Source organism: Alexandromys fortis, unplaced genomic scaffold (genome assembly GCF_014885135.2).
Source record: "Alexandromys fortis isolate MF-2015 unplaced genomic scaffold, M_Fortis_MF-2015_v1.1 scaffold_87, whole genome shotgun sequence".
Classification (NCBI taxonomy): Eukaryota; Metazoa; Chordata; class Mammalia; order Rodentia; family Cricetidae; genus Alexandromys; species Alexandromys fortis.
This window is the reverse complement of record NW_026067971.1, coordinates 6,332,869-6,350,029: the sequence shown is the minus strand read 5'-3', so window position 1 is coordinate 6,350,029 and position 17,161 is coordinate 6,332,869. Positions and strand designations below refer to the sequence as shown.

At 43.1% G+C, this 17,161-nt stretch overlaps 1 protein-coding gene across 27 annotated transcripts in view; it reads left to right on the top strand.

Annotated features, from left to right (window-relative positions):
- The window catches only part of Znf644 (zinc finger protein 644), a 56,452-nt gene extending 40,400 nt beyond the window's left edge, over positions 1 to 16,052 (top strand). For 15 of the 27 annotated variants that reach the window (XM_050155678.1, XM_050155675.1, XM_050155685.1 and 12 more), the window contains 4 exons: positions 620 to 3,618; positions 3,792 to 4,397; positions 13,532 to 13,634; positions 14,725 to 16,052. In XM_050155678.1, coding sequence (XP_050011635.1) covers positions 620 to 3,618; positions 3,792 to 4,397; positions 13,532 to 13,634; positions 14,725 to 14,917 — 3,901 coding nt within the window. In that variant the 3' untranslated portion in view covers positions 14,918 to 16,052. The remainder of the gene's footprint in view (positions 1 to 619; positions 3,619 to 3,791; positions 4,398 to 13,531; positions 13,635 to 14,724) is intronic. The other 12 variants (XM_050155695.1, XM_050155693.1, XM_050155692.1 and 9 more) reach the window with 3 other exon arrangements.
- Positions 16,053 to 17,161: the final 1,109 nt, after the last annotated feature.

The window sequence follows — 17,161 nt, the reverse complement described above, 5'->3', positions numbered from 1 at the left end:
GAATCTTAGGAATAAAGTAGTTTTCTAGTTGGTAGAATTTTGACAGAACACTTTCTTTATAGCAAAACAATTTTAAGTTTTTTAGAAGTAAAAATTACTATTTTATACATAGGTAAGCCATTTATATTGATTGCAAATAATATATTTGACCTAAATAAAGTTATTTACTGTGTAATAATTGTTACTTTGCTCCAGGAATGCGTTGCCAGGTGACAAGACAGTTCTTTACAACAGTTGATAACTCCAGTTCTATTGTGTGAGAAACTGTCCTTAGTGAGTCTGTTCAAGCCAGAGAATTCTTTTTATTATGAATTTATGCATGATTTTTAAAACTTTTTCAGCGTGTATGCATTCATTGATGTTGTGTGTGAGTGTGTGCTGCATTCCCCTAGGTGGTCTGTGTGTGGAGCACAGAATTTCTAGAGAGCTCGAACAACAACGTTTGCTTTGAAAAGTTTTTAAAGTGGTTCCGTTTTCTTTGAAATGCTTTTGATTCCTAGAAAATTATCAGTGTCTTCAATATAAAGAAAAGCCAGTGAGAATGTGCACGTCCAGCTCTCCATTCATGCCACTAGCTTGTCTTCCATGCAAATCTAAATTTTTGTTTTCCATTTTCTAGACTAAATGTGTTAAATGATCTTGCCAACAATATGGATGATTTGAAGATAAACACCGATATTCATGGTGCTAAAGAAGAACTCCAAGATGACAGCAGTTTTATCTCAGAGAAAGACAGTGGAGTTCATAAACCAAAAGACTGTCAGACATCATTTCAGAGAAACAACTCATTGACTCTGTCTGAAGAATCGCCGGAAGATAAATCAGAAAAAGCCTTAAGTGGAGGCCAGTCTGCTTTGTTTATTCCTGCCGGCGCTCCTGCTGCCTCTAGTGAAAACTTGACCTTGCCTACAGGAGCAAGTAATGGACCAGTTTCACACTCCTCTGTAACAAAGACTTCCAGTATGAATGACGGTAGTGTCTCTTTAACCACTGGGCAGCCTGTGGATCAGCCAGCAACAGAATCTTGTTCAGCTTTGAAGGTGGCAGCTGATCTTCAGCTGTCTGCACCACAAAAACCAAGTCAGCACCAAGTTGTGTTTTTGTTATCAGATGTAGCACATACTAAGAATACAGCCCATTCCATTAAAAAACTACCTACCTCTGCTTTAGTTGGCTGTGATGTTCCGAGTTCAGTAGGGAATAGTGTGAAGTCAGAGAGCACTTTACTAAACCAAGTAGAGGTGGGGGAGGGTAGTGAAGAGGCATTGGCAAAAGATGATTGTGCCGGTGCATTGGCAGGGATTTCCTCAGGTACAGATGGATTTAGGCCAGAAAATGATACAAACTGGGATCCCCAGAAAGAGTTTATTCAGTTTCTTATGACGAATGAAGAAGCGGTGGATAAAGCCCCGGTCCATCCTAAAGTGGCAGGTGTAGAGAAGAAGAGAAAGCGGAAAATGGACGTCAGCAGAATCACTCGCTACACAGAGGACTGTTCCAGTGAGTCAAAGTCAAAGATGCTACAGGTTGACTTTGTAGGGCAAAATGAGGAGGTACAAGCAACAGACACACAGAAATATGCTTTATCAAAAGTGAAGTCTGAATCTGCTGATGACCTGGAGTCAGTGGACACTTTCCAGCATCTAGTTTATAACTCAGATAAATGTGGAGAAGATAGCTCACCTGTTCATACTCGCACTTTTATATCAGATACCTTGAAAAAGAAATGTGAAGCGCGTGATTGTGAGTCACCTGCCACCCTCAGTGCTGAGGAGCCATCCTTCTACCCCTGCACAAAGTGCAATGTGAACTTCAGGGAGAAAAAGCACCTCCACAGGCATATGATGTACCATCTAGACGGCAACAGTCACTTCCGCCACCTCAACGTCCCGAGACCCTATGCTTGTAGAGAATGTGGACGGACGTTTCGGGACCGCAATTCACTGCTGAAGCATATGATCATTCACCAGGAGAGGAGACAGAAGCTGATGGAAGAAATCCGGGAATTGAAAGAACTTCAAGATGAAGGACGAAACGCACGATTGCAGTGCCCTCAGTGTGTGTTTGGTACCAATTGCCCTAAGACGTTCGTGCAGCACGCTAAGACCCATGAGAAGGACAAAAGGTACTATTGCTGTGAGGAGTGTAACTTCATGGCGGTCACGGAGAACGAACTGGAGTGCCATCGGGGCATCGCCCACGGAGCCGCAGTGAAATGTCCTGTCGTCAGTTCAGATGCAACTCAGAGGAAAACACAGAAAAAGACTTTGATCAAAGACTCTGTTACAGGTTCATCCAGAAAACCAGCTACGTACCTGTGTAAAATGTGCCCCTTTACTACTTCAGCCAGAAGTATTCTGAAAAAGCACATGGAGTGTTTGCATTCCCCGTCATGTGTCGACTCATTTGGTAATCCTCTTGGACTTGACAAAAGAAAAAATGACGTCCTTGAGGAGTCTGTAGATCTCAATTGCACTAAGCCATTAGTAAGACAACAGTCAGCCACGTTTCCAAAGAACTCTGCTCTAAAACAAGACGTCAAACGGACATTTGCATCAAGCTCACAATCAAGTCATTTTTCAAAATTTCATAAGCGGCCACATCGAATACAAAAAGCCCGGAAAAGTATTGCCCAGTCTGGTGCAAACGCGTGCAATCCAAACAGCTCTCCCCACAAGGATGTTACGGTTAAAAGCAGCACTGACCAAAAGCCAAAGTATCTCCATCAAGTAGCAAAAGAAAAGTCTAATGCCAAGGCAAACAGTTATTTATATAGACACAAGTATGAAAACTACAGGATGATCAAAAAATCAGGTGAATCATACCCACTTCCTTTCAAAAAAGAGGTTAATTCATTAAACTCTTTACATCGGTTTTCATCATCAAATAATTCTCATAATAATTTTATTTCAGACCCTCATTGCCCAGATACCAAAAGACCAGATCACAGGCGTGTGGCTGTCAAAAGAGTAGGTAAGGCTTCCAGGAAGGACAGTTCTGGTGGAGAAGACTTGGATAGCTATCCTGACTTTCTGCATAAAATGACTGTTGTCGTTTTGCAAAAGCTTAATTCTGCTGAAAAGAAAGACAGTTACGAGACAGAAGATGACAGTTCCTGGGATAATGTTGAGCTTGGTGACTATACTGCACAGGCCGTGGAAGAAGAAACCTACAGTGGTCTTAGTCAAGAACATGTAAACTTACTGCCTCTATTTAAAAGCAAGATGGAAAGCCAAGGTCCTGAGGACAGTGCTGCCCTCAGTTACAATCAGGACGAGGGCTTTTATTTTGAGTATTATGAAGATGGTGGTACTGACAGCTTTTTGCGTGAGATACATGACCCTCAGCCTTTGGAAAATGCAGAAACACCTTTGTCAAAGCATGGCTCCGTTTTTCACTGGACTGATCTGTCCCTTGAGAAGAAGTCGTGTCCTTACTGCCCAGCCACATTTGAAACTGGTGTTGGGCTGTCAAATCACGTCCGAGGGCATCTTCATAGAGCAGGATTGAGCTATGAAGCCCGCCATGTCGTATCGCCAGAACAAATAGCCACAAGCGACAAAATGCAGCATTTCAAAAGAGCGGGCGCAGGGACGCCCGTGAAGCGTGTTAGAAAAGGTAAGTTCACATGTGCAGACAGTTGGGGCCTAATAAATCTGTTGAGATTCGGAGGAGTTGAAAATTGTGTTTGAGTTTGGTCCTTAGAAATCCCAGAATTCCATATTTCAGAGTTAATTCATTGGTGGGGATTTGTGAAAGAGCCTGACGCCACTCTTAACCGTCTCTTTTAGCTGTAGAGAAGGCTGAGACTACTTCTGAACACACTTGTCAGCTCTGTGGTGGTTGGTTTGACACAAAGATTGGGTTATCAAATCATGTCAGAGGCCATCTGAAAAGACTTGGGAAAACCAAGTGGGATGCTCACAAGTCTCCGATCTGTGTTCTGAACGAGATGATGCAGAACGAAGAGAAGTACGAGAAGATCTTAAAGGCCCTGAACAATCGCCGTGTCATTCCCAGACCCTTCGTAGCTCAGAAACTCACGTCAGGGGACGACTTCCTGTCTCAGGATGTTCTGCCTCTCGGCGAATACCGCAACGGCCTAAAGACAGAGGCTCTGTCAGTGTCTGCTTCAGAGGAAGAGCGCCTGAGTTTCCTAAACGAATGTGACGAAACAAAACCCGAACTGCCCAGTGGAAGAAAGAACCAGTCTCTTACACTGATAGAACTTCTTAGAAACAAAAGGATGGGGGACGAAAGGAATTCTGCTCTTTCTCCTCAGAAGATTCATAACCAGACGGCAAGGAAGAGATTTGTTCAGAAATGTGTTCTTCCACTAAACGACGACAGTCCGTTGATGTATCAACCACAAAAAATGGACTTGACTGTGCACTCAGGTAAGAGGACGCTTGTGACTGTTATTTGAACACAGTTGAGGGCTTTGTGAGCTGGAGCCTCTGGGCATCTTCCGTTTGCACATTCGCAGCGCACACTTGTTATTCTGCTGTGGCCGAGGTGGATGCCTGGCAGCACTGAGTCTCTGCCTCATGTCTTGGTCTGAATGTAAGTCGAGAAACAAAGCAAAATGCACCCCCACACATGCACATGCACACACACCCCTACACCAGACCAGCTGACCTGGGAAAAGCGGCGCTGCTGTAATATGGGAGGCTGACGTGTATCAGCACTGCACTGTTGAAAGGGAAGACCTGGCACGCCTCTGCCAGTGCTGCAGAGGGCTGTTTTCAGAACTGAGCTGCTGGTGTCTGCTGCTTAGGCAAGGCAGTCCAGAACAACTTCTTAGACCAAAGGACTGGTGCCCGATGCCATTAACCCAAACAAGCGTCTCCTCTCGGAAGCTCACTGTATTATGGGATGGTGTGACTTTTGAGAACTGTAGTCAATATGAACAAAATTTGCGTGGCCTTTGGATTTTACAGTTGTGTTTTTCTGCAGCAGAGCAGGTGCCTCTGTCAGTGCTGGTGTGCCAAGTTTCTGTTGAAGGGATATTTCGAATGTATTGGGAAAGGATGTGTCTGGTTTATACTCAAACACTAGAAGGGTGTTTTGGGTTTATTTGTTTTGAGGTTAAGAGTGTTGAAAGATTTGTGTATGTGAGCCCCGGTTGACGTGTCTTCGCTAATAGAAATTGGCCCATGGATTAGTAAAGAATCAAATTACTGTAATTCTGATTCACCTCTTGGCAAGCACTAAATATCTCTAATATTTGTATTGTAATTTTGATTTAGGGGAATATTAATAGCCTGAAACAATGCTTTCTCTGATGCAGGATTCTGGATAGTAAACTGCTTTATTCCAAGTAAAGAGTCTTTCAAAGGCCGTAGTTTTTTCCTTTTAAGAAGGATGAAGCACAGAGAGCGTGTTAGTTGTGTTCACCATGATACAGAATTTCTTGTGACCGCCATGATAGTGTTGGGGACACCTACTGAAGTGAGGGTTGTCTGAAAAGTTGAGAGTTTCTATTTTTTCAACGTTTCCTTTCCTGTGGTGGTATTGGCTTGTTGATCATTTATTTAGCACAAAGATTTTAGCATAAAACTTCAAATCATTGACTTGGCATTATTGATTGAGCATTCAGATTAATGAACATAAAATGCCCTGAATAAAATGTTGTGTCTAACAGCTGTTCAGCGGTGTGTTCTACCACCTCCTCTCCAGCCTTCATTGGAAAGCTGAATTTAGTCATGCCTTGTACGGTTTTGTGGCCACACTTTGATTACCACTTTGTCCACTAGACTTTGTCATTCTCTATTGCTGTGTTGTAAGCTTTGAACTTTCCCAGCAGATCTGTGCTGTTCACATCACAAGATTGAATTATTGTAGGCTTCAGAAATGATCTGTGTAACACAGACATCTGCCAGAAAGTGACAGTGGGTGTTTCCTGAGGAGCTCAGAGGTCAGGCCGCCTTCCACCTTTCCAAGGAGCACGGCCCAGCTCTGAATACTAACTGCCAACTGCTAACCCTTAACTCCCTTCCTTAATTCAAGCTAAGCCAACTCAACGAGCGCTTTAAAAATCATCTTTATTGTGGTGCTTTTCTACACACATTAAGCTAAGAGAATTTCCCTTTTTGAAGTGAGAACTGGATTATAGTGTTTTTTTTTGAAGGATAGGTGTGCCTGTGAAGCTTAGAACATGTGTGCATTGCAATACGACGTCTACAAGTGCTGTTAGCCTGTCCAGCCACTTCCGCGCTTGTGCACGAAGGAAGAGTGCTGCCCTTGTGACGGGCACAGGTATGTGTGAACAGACATCAACACGTCTGCCTGGTGCAGTGCTCTGGTGCCAATGTTAGACGGTAGCTGGAGCCCCCCTGGTAAGCAACGCTTGAACATGCACTGAAGTGATGAGTTTTCATCTGACTCATGCTGATTGGTTAGGAGAAAATAACCCACCGGAGGTGAACTTTGTCTATATTAATTCTGTTCTTTTAAAAACTATACTATTTTTTTATTTCCAAATTTATTTTTTTATTAATAGATTTTAATAAAGACGCCTCTTTGGTTAAAAAGCATGAAAAAGACAATAGTTCTACTTTGGAAAAGATGCTTTATTAGGAAAGGAATTCACAGTGAAATTTCAAATATGTAGAATAATTCATTAGTGTATAGATTGAATCTTCAAGGGGGAAAGTCTTAAGAATATTTTCCCTTTAGTGCCCCTCACCTTCATTTAGGGTTCCTAAACCTAGATGCAAATAGAAGTGTTAGGGCGCACGTTTCTGTGCTGGTTTGGTTGGCTGGTCCAGCTTTGCCAGCAATCTCTGTACTGATGCTTGTGAGCATGTCGGCTAACCTACTCGTAGTGCACTTCTCACACCCTGGAAATGCTTTGCTCTTTGCTTTGTACTCCTTCAAACTGCCCGCTTTAGCAATTACCATTTCTCTCAAGTCTTAAAATATACTTTTTTTCTATTAAGATCCTTTTTCTAATCTTTTCTAAGTTCTCTTGCTCTTCTGCTTCCCTGAGTAGTTGTTTGCCCAGCTTCTTGTCCCTCCTCATGTTCTACAAGTTACGTCCATGGCCTCGCTGTGTGCTGTGCCTTCTGCTTCTTCACTCTATTTCTTGACTTTATCTGCAGACGGCGGAGCACTGTCTGTCTGAGAAGAAGAACTGCCGGCTTTAGTTTACTGTTCAGAGCTTGGCTGTGAGGGCTCAGTTCTCACGCAGCTGCACTTTGATCATGCAGTTGTAGACACTGAAGACGGGAGGCCGTAAGAGTGGGAAGTCACTGTCAGTATCCCTGCTGTGCCCTCCCAAGCATGGCACATAGGGACAGCCTGTGCCATGGTCTAGGCTTCCTTCCTGTTGTAGCCGGAGTCGTCTGTCCACAGTTGGAGAGTTACTCATAGCACAGCTGGGATTCAGACCAAGACTGCCCTACATAGGCTGTCCGCAGGCGCTATTCTCTGCTATATACAAGAAGTCTTTCTGTTGGATAATTCCAAAATGAAAGTGGATTTAAAGTGGAGAACATTTTAGTGGAGTCTAGATATGAGTCTAATTAGAAACAAGGACCCACTTTTTTAAAGTGACCAGATGGGATAAAATAATTAAGAAATGAGAAAAAGGTTTTCAACATTAGTTCGTTGTCAGTACCTGCTTTTCAAAAAATACTTTATTTTTAAAATGATCTATTTTTAGAGTGCAATTGTAGGTTGCATGTTATGAATGGGTATTTTGCCTGTTTTCAGCTTTAGTGATATAGTACTCTTACAAGTGCCAGTGAACTCGCCAGGTGCTGAACGGGCTCCTAAAGCTTTGGGAAAGTCACTCCTGTGCTCTGAAAATGCTGTCGGAGTGCTTTCTCCTATGGCACTGTCATTCAGTCCTGTCGAGTAGAAGCAGGGTGCTGACCTTCAAACTGTTCAAAGCAACTCACTCAAAGGCAGAAACCTTGGTAATTCTCTCGACGGGATTGGCTTTGAAATGAGTTTTGGGTGGGTCCTTGGCGACAGCAGCCCTTGGAGAACAGTGTGCACGGCATAGCGCCTGCCGTAGGGGCACAGGGGGCCAGCGTTCAGGTGATGGACCTGCCGTAGGGGCACAGGGGGCCAGCGTTCAGGTGATGGAGCCTGCCATAGGGGCACAGGGGGCCAGCGTTCAGGTGATGGACCTGCCGTAGGGGCACAGGGGGCCAGCGTTCAGGTGGTTTGCCTATCGCAGGTGACCTTTTGAGCAGACCTAGGAAGGAAGGAGGCTGGTTTGATTCCTACGTCCCTGCATGCATGGACTCCCATGAACACGAAAGGAGCACAGGGGATATTCTGACTTGTCCACAAGACACTTTCCATATTTTCTTAGCTGTAACTTGCCTCAGTTATGAGGTAGATGGGATAAAAAAAAAGTATGTGTGTTTCTGTGGCTGTAATGTGTTATTATTCAGACAAGAAAGTGAATGGTGAGATTACTTCCTTAGTGCCTAACTTGACTTGTCTTCCCCCAGCCATTTGGTTGTTGTTTTTGCCTTGTGAAACAGATGGAGAAATGTAGCCTTATGCCCATTTAGCATAACCTATAAAGGGACCGAGAAACTGTTCTATTGTGCAAGGAAAGGCGTGGGCAGTTTGCCTGCTACACCCAAAGATGCTGGCTGATTCCTCACTGATTCGGCAAGCATCCCCTCAAGTTCTGCTGTGGTCTAAGCTTTGTGCTAGGCACTACAGAGTCAAGAGTCAGAAACATGTACATGCGCACCTGGTCCTAAGATAGGCAGACCGGCGAGGCAAGGCCAGGCGGATGAGCTGTGAAGCACTGGGCAAGCGCAGAGGCAAGACTGCGCTGTAGCGAGTTTCCTAGGAACCACCTGCGAGCCTCTGACAGAATTGGTTCCAGGTTTGGCTCATTAGGTGCTGGCATTGGAATCCAGTGTTTTTTGCATGCTAAGAACATGTACCAAAAAGGAGCCACACCCCATCCCAGCATGTGTCGGTTTGGTGTGAAATTTAATTACTGTTGTAACTATAAGATGTGCTGCTTTAAGAGGTCTTTAGCTTTAAAATGGCCTGAGCAGGCCGTCAAGGCTGACCCTTCATGTAGGGAAGAGGCTAGCTACTGAAGGGCTGGTTTCTCTAGGAAGAATGGCTTGTCCAGTTTCCTCTGCTTCCCCATCCCCTCCCTCTTCTGGTGCTATGATGCAGTCAGTCCAACACAAAGGCCCTCACTCACCAGGCTCCAGAATTATGAATGTATTTACTTGGAGAGTTAAGTTGTTGCCAAGAAGTAGGACTGTTAGAAACACCACCTTTGGAGCTACAGGACCGGTGGAGGAGCGTGTGCTACAAAAGAGGCTTGCCCTGCTAAGTGGAGAACATTGAGTAATTCTGGTGTGGGATCGGAAGAAAGCTATAGGTTCCTTAAGTGGTTGTGATTGGAATAGTGGTAGAAATGTGGACAGAAAAGGCCGCTCTGTTAATGCTCAGACAAAAATGAGGAACAAGAGTAAAGGTCATCCTTGTTATATTGTTGTGAAGAATTGGGCCCAATTGTGTAAACACGGAATGGAGGAGTGAGCAGAGCCTTGGGTAGCTTAGTGTTCGCCGTAGCTGCTGTCAGCTGCGAGAGGACAACTGTTGCCAGGAGCTGCAGCTTACTGTAACGAAAGTGAGGCCGAGTCAGGCTGATGACAGACAGAGTGAGGAAGCCTAAATGTGTAAGAGTTTCAGCTGTGAGGGCTTGTGGGACTGTGGCAGCTTTGGCTTAAGTGACCATGTGATCTAGCAGACCCACTCAAGAAGATACAAGTGGGAAGCCTGTGCTGTGTCCAGGTGATGTTAAATCTCCAAGCCCCAGAACCTAGGAACAGCAGGAGCATGGCTTCCTTCCATGGGGGCTGAACAGTGAGTCCCCACCAGGGCAGCTGTGGGCTGTGAGAGTCAGAGCCCTCTAGGACCCTGCAGTGGGAGCCCCCAGCATGTGACACAAGCCTGTAACAAGTACAGGCACAGGACTAGCACCAAGAGCAGAAGACTGCCCTGCCCGGATCCGCAAAGCTGTAGGGGAGGGCGGCCCCGACAAGAGCCTTCTTGGTGCTTTTCTTGGTAGCTTTTACAGTTACATAGGACAAGTTTCTTCTTTGTTCTTGTCTTTTGAAATGAGAATGTCTGTCTTATTATTGAAGACCAGACGCTTAAGAGATGGTCAGAAGCTACAAGTCTCTGTCCTCACGAATGGGCTGATGCTGTACTTTACAAATGGGCTGGTTAGCATAGGAATGGTAAGAATGAGTTTGCCCAGTGTTCTCTTGGTTTTCTGAGCACCTACCCATCTGCCTGCCATGTTATTGTTGAACAGGAAGGCCCTCGCCACAGTGGATGCCACACTCCTGTCTCTAGGACTGTGAGCCAATCGCTTCTCTTGTTTCCATTCACCCAGTCTACGGTGTTCTGTTCCAGCAGCAGACAGCACACCGAGACACATAGACAGACCAGTCGTCAGTCAGAGAAGGAGCAGATTGGACAGGGATGACTGAGTGCAATTGAAACGTTAGTGGTGAACATTAGTTTAGCCACGATGTACTTCTTGGCCAAAGAAGCTTCAGGTAACACCGAATAAATCCTCGTCCTCTGGAGTCATTTGTATAATGAAGAAAAGAAAATTTTCTTGGAAAAATTACTGTATACAATGAACAGAACAATGGAAAAAACAAAAGATTTTATATAATTACGTCAGTACCAATAGTGACTTCTTTTTCTTCTGTGCACAAAATGGAATCATTGTTCTGAAAGCGGCCTGTCTCTGGACTGTGTCATCTAATGGCGTGCTTGTTGTCATCTGTTTCGTGCTTTGGACTGTATTTTCATAACACTGAGGGTCTTTGGGGTTTTTTCCGTATTTAGTAAAAACATAGCTGTTTTACTAAAAGTTAGGTTGTCGAACCTTTGTATATGTCCTTGTAGCTCAGTTCACTGTCTTTGTGAGGAACTTTGCAGGAACAAGTGTCCGTCTTCCATACACCCAGATAACCTGAGTTAGAACGATTTCTAAGCAGTCTTCTGGATGAGTCTGGTTCCCTGCACATTTTCTGCAGTCTGAGCAGGCCTGTGAGGGCCTGTGTGGCCAGGCGTGCTTCTGTGCTCCTGCTCCTGCAGCAGCAGCAGCGCTCTGTGACAGACACGCTTGGGTGCTGCCCTCTGCTCTCCACGGAACATTCTGTGTAAGTTGTCTTTGATGCCGCAGTGTTCCTATTACTCGGCTGTTTACAGAGTTCTATAAATGTGTGGCCTGCATTACAGGGCTGGTTGTGTGCTCAACGTGCTCATTCCACTTACTAAACAATGCTTTTGGGAACCAAGGAATTTTAAAATAATGAAGATGTTAAGACATTTTAGACTTTCAGGTTTTGTTGCCAGGGGTGTGAGATTTAAAATATCTTAATCTTAAGCTTATAAGGACTCTTAACACAAGAACATCTGTAACCTGACTTGGAAAACTAGTTACCAGAAATTACCAGCTGTACAGTGATGGTCGCCCAGTGTTCTGATGTCATGCCACCTCCAAATATCAGTGCTGAACTTTGATGGCTTCATTTACAACCTTAGATATTGTCATTCATAAAACACCTTCTGAGAGTATGTACAGTATCAAAATTCAGAAAATTTGTTCTTCTTCATTTAAGGAAATATCTTAGAGATGCCGGCTGTTCAGTTTCCGGGTGTCATAGCATGTCTAAGGAACTGAGTTTGGGAGCTTGCGACACATTCCTTGACTTCCTTTTGACCGTTTGCAGTCCTGGATGTTTTGCAGGGGTCATTATACTACATCCTGTTTGTATCCTGCAGTCGTTTATCTGCGTTCTCCAAGGACTTGTGAATAGAGTGTGGCAAGTTTGAAAGGCTGTAGCTAAAGCTAAACCTTGTGTCCTACATTACAGAGGCAGACGTCACATGTCTCGTAGGTGAAGGGAGGAGCTGACAGCTAGAAGTTCTCCCAACTCTACTTCCTGAGTGCACATGACTGTCGCAGCTCTGGGAAAGAAGTGTGTCATATTTGGCTCATTCCTACTAGGTCTGGTGAAGACCTCTGGTGAATACCAAAGCCAGTGCAAAGCCTGTGGTTGCCACCGCGTGAAACGAGTGTGCGGTGGCATCAGAGCGGAGCGCTGCCCAGACTGCTTTGTGGCCTCCTCTGGATGCCAGTGGTTCAATTGCCAGACTTTGCTTTGTTTTTGGTCCAGAGCATTTGAGTCCCTGCTGAGTATCAGACTCTCATCTCAAATAACTGAGGAGAATCTTAAAAGAATTTTCTAGATCTGGGTTATTTAGCTTTGAATTAGCTATTCTTCACTGCCTGGCTTCTAATCGTTCTTTGCTTACTGGCGTCTCCTTTTAATAATAAATAGAAAAAAACCATGAGTCTTGGATTTTACTTTTAAGTAGATAAGAGGCAAAAAGTTGGAAATCGTGACTGAGATTTAGGTTCCTACAGTTTTTAGTTTGCCGTGTGCATTTCGGCTGCCATGACGAACTGTGGTCTCCGGTGTTGTGATGGCAACACCTGTTCTCTTGAAGAGCCCAATTCACAGGCTCATTGAGCAGCCCGCCCTGTTCTCTTAGAAGAACGAAGGCCATCTGAGTGGTGCTGTCTTCTGTACGCTTGGACCCCTAGAGATGAACTCTTTCTCTTCCTGCTATTGACAAGCAGCACCCGCATTTCCCATCATTCCTTTGTCCAAAGGAACGTTGTAGCTCTGCCCAAAGACTGTAGAGCATTGTGTCCTATCTGTTCAACTGATGAAAATCTCTTCTTCCATTGACTCATACCTTTGAAGTAAATAATTAAAGGGAAAGATTAAGTAATGGAAAATGTCAAAACTAGCCTAAAAATTTGCCTACCCTTAAAAAAAGTATTTTTTTAAATCACATTTTTAAAATAAACTACTGGAGAAAATATAGGATGAAAACTGTAAAGGATAGTTGGCATCAAACATTGAATCCAGCTGTGAACTTAGGTAACAGATTTGTAGCTATTTTCTAATAAAATTCACATTTGTATGATTGTACATGTAATATAAGTTGAGTTTAAAAAATGAAAACTGAGCTATGTTTGCTCTTGAATTTCACAGAAACTGACTTTTCATTGAGCTTTCTGTTATACTGTGACATTCCATTGCTCAGTTTGCTAGATCTATTTAATCGATTAGTAATAAAATGCTAATTTAATCGGTTAACATTAAAAAGTTGTAATTTTCATGGAAAAAAGATGTTTAAAATTACGTGTGATCAAAAGTAAAGATTCCCATTATTGCTATTATTGACCTGCTAAGTTTCCGGTTCTTCAGCCACATTTCCTCCATTCTGTGTGCGTGGAGAGCTGTATTTTGAAAAAGCATCACAGAGCACATGTGCAGATCAGATGCCGCTGTGGGGGCGAGGCCCCGCAGTTAGCGCCCTGTACACGGGAAGTGGAGCACAGACTTCTCTGATGGGGCATAGGTGGCGCTGTCTCTCTGTTGCATAAGTGTGCTTTAAACATACGAGGAATGTTAAGTGTTTCTCTTCTTTTGTTTAGCCTTAGATTGTAAGCAAAAGAAGTCCAGGTCAAGATCTGGAAGCAAGAAGAAGATGCTGACATTGCCTCATGGTGCTGACGAGGTCTACATTCTCCGATGCAGGTATTTGTCTCGTTGCCAGACATCGTCCCTTTAGGTTTTCTTTGAGACACAGTAACTATTTTAGTTGGCAGTTTTATTTTTTGGCATACTGAACAACACATTATAAATTAGGATTTTGCAGAGGCAGAATCTTATTTCATCATATACCTAGGTTTGCTTCAACAACACGTAAGATTGGGTTTGTATATCAGCCAGATGCCTGTAATTTATAGAAGTGGTCTATTAGTTGTGCTTTATATATTTGACCGGTTTAGTTTGGATTGTTTCTTACTGTCTTTAAGTTCCTGCTTGTTGAAAGCACATTTTCTTTTCCTCCCTCTGTGCTCCTTCATGGATGCATGTGTGGATGCAGTGCCCTTCTGCACTGGAGAGACACTGCGGAGTAATTCCCATGGATGAATTTAGATGGTATAGAGGAGGTTAGTGGGGCAGGGGAAGTGGCTCAACAGCTAAGAGCACTGGCTGCTCTTCCAGGGGACCCATGCTTTGCTCTCAGCACCCACAGGGGTCAGGCATGGCACTCCAGGCTCAGGGCCCTGCACCCTTTAGGCACATGGTGCACAAGCTTAGAGGCCGACGAAATATCGGTGCACCTAGATTGTTTTTTAAGAAACCTATTTACTTAATTTTCACTCAGATAATATTACATTACAACCGCTACAAAAATTAAGGACATTTACTAAACCTGCTAATAAAGGTGTAAATTGAGTCCACTTAATTCAGACCAGTGGTTTTCAACCTTCCTAAATCTGTGGCCCTTTAATAACAGAACCTAAATGTTGTGCTGACCCCCTCCCCACCATACAATTATTTTCATCGCTACTTCCCAACGACAGTATTGTAATTGTAGTGTTATAAACTGTAATGTAAAATCTGATGCACAGGGTAGTCTTAGGCGGCCCCTGTGAAAGGGCCATCCGACCGTCAAGGGGTTGCGACCCACGGGTTGAGAACCCTTGATTTATTAAACAAGTGCTCTGTGTAGTATACGATGAGATTTGTTTCCTGCACTAGGGGCTTTATGTGAATTAGTTTTAAATAGAATTAGTTATATGAAAAGAACTACCATTATCCACTTCTTCTTTTGTAGGTTTTGTGGCCTAGTCTTTCGGGGACCATTGTCTGTTCAGGAAGACTGGATTAAGCACTTACAACGACACATTGTAAACGCTAATATTCCACGGACTGGAGCGGGCATGGTGGAAGTCACATCACTACTTAGAAAGCCTGCCTCCATTACAGAAGCCTCATTCTCTGTACTGATGGCAGAAGCAGCTTCATAGAACCAGGAGTCCTTTTCAATAGCAAATTTAATTGGATGTAAATTTAAAAATTTTTTTTTTGTAAGCCACATCCATTTATAAATGCTAAAGTAGGAACAGTGGGGGACGTGAATTACAGGACATCAGAGCATCTGAATACTTGAGGCAGTGAGTAGCCTATATATATATATTTTATATAGGGTGGAATGTGTTTTTAAGGGTTACTGAGTTTCGTTGGCTGAGTTTACTCAAAGGTCTTACATCTGAGAGCCATTTGTAAAGTGTTGCACACGAATTCACAGACAGACTTACTGACAGTTATGTTCTCTGCAGTGTTACCAGAATCAAGACTGTTTTTTCCCCACACTTATATAGAAAACTAAGATATTATATTTTGTTGGTATGTATTTAGTGTTTTGTATAATACCAGGAACTGCTAACTAAATTTACTCAACTTAGGGCATTAAATATCATGTACTTCATAGTTTGAGACTGTTCACCCGGATAGGGCAGAGAACTATCTGTCTGGATGTGTGTAAGTGTTTTTTTTTTAATCACATGGAATGGTGTTTTTTTTTTTTTATACTAAAAAGTTGGAGGGAGATTTGTTTAAACAAGTATTTCTAAAAGAACTATGTACATAGTCCTGGAAACTCCCGCGGTGAGGAAGCTGTCTTCTTCCAGTGGCATTTCTCAGACAATGAAGTGGTGCGTCCATGCTACCTCCTACTTTGTCAGCAAAGATGCTATTACCCTTTCCATCTTTGTATCATAGTAGATTTTACAAATCCAATGTTCTTTATTGCAAGACATACTTTTGTTAACAGACTTGTTTCTTTGTAATGTTTTACGTACAGTTTGACATGCTTACAGGACAGGGTTGTCTCTTTATTTAACATTGTAGAAATGTAATTAATAAACAAGGCTCACTACACAATTTAGAATAGACTTTCTCATTTATATTATCTTCCAGATTTGATCAGTTAGCAAAACTATTAATACACAAAATATTTCTACATATGATGAGAATGTTTACAATTTCAATCTTAGAGCTTGTTTTGGATGTGATTATATGTATGAAAATTGTGTAACACTATGCTCATGCTAAGGACCGACATGGAATACTGAAATAAATGTGCTGTGAGGAGTGGAGAAACCGTGCAGGTGTCTTGGTCGTGGTGACTCACAAACCCTTCCACAAGCAGCTTCGTTCCTGTGTTCGAGAATTAGCATCCCTTACGAGCAGTAGCTCGTGTGCAAGCACCCGTTCCACGACATTTCATGTAGTTGCTAATATCAGTCAACCAAGGATATGCATCGATACTTTTCTTCATTTGTACAGAACATTAAAGCAGTTCCAAAAAAGGGGTAGAGTATATACATACATCACCGCCAGTGAAATGACTTTCTATGGTATATCTCCTTACCAAAAATTGCTAAATAAAAAGACTTAAAGAAGTATAATGCCTCAAACACGAAGCACTTCTCATCTTTTATCATGGGACGTAGTCCGTGAGGTTGTTTCATTTATTTAGATTTTTTTTTTTTTTTGATTTTTCGAGACAGGGTTTCTTCGTAGCTTTTTGGTTCCTGTCCTGGAACTAGCTCTTGTAGACCAGGCTGGCCTCAAACTCACAGAGATTCGCCTGCCTCTGCCTCCCGAGTGCTGGGATTAAAGGCGTGCGCCACCACCGCCTGGCTTATTTAGATTTTTTTATATTCACCATGTTACTTTGGTTTTCTAGAAACACTACATTGGTCAATATGTTATATATAAAAAAATTGCCTATTGTGTTATTAAACTCTTAATTCAGGGCCATTTAATGTTTGGAATTACATCACATTCCGTTACTTTTGACTGAAAGTATACCAAGTCTGGGTTAGTATGGATTACCTCTTCCTAGAAATGTCTGTCATGTTGAGTTTCCATGAGATTTCAGTCTGGGTCTGTCCTGTTGTCTGCTCACTTGATGGAGAAAATCTCACTCATTTCCCTGGGCTGGCTCAGCACCCTCCCAGCTCAGCCTCTGGCCTGGCTGGGACCACACCAGTGTGGCACTGTGCCTGGCTTAATACAGTTTTTGAAATAGAAACATAGGCTAACAAAGCAAGTAGAATTCTATTGCAAGTTGCCTTTTCTGTTCCTTGTCCCAAGCTGTGCCGTGTGCTGTGGTCTTGTCTTGCTCTATGTCGAATGCTTGGCTATATGGTGAACATTATATTTTAAAACTATTTGTCTTGCATATTTTTAAAGATAAACCGTTT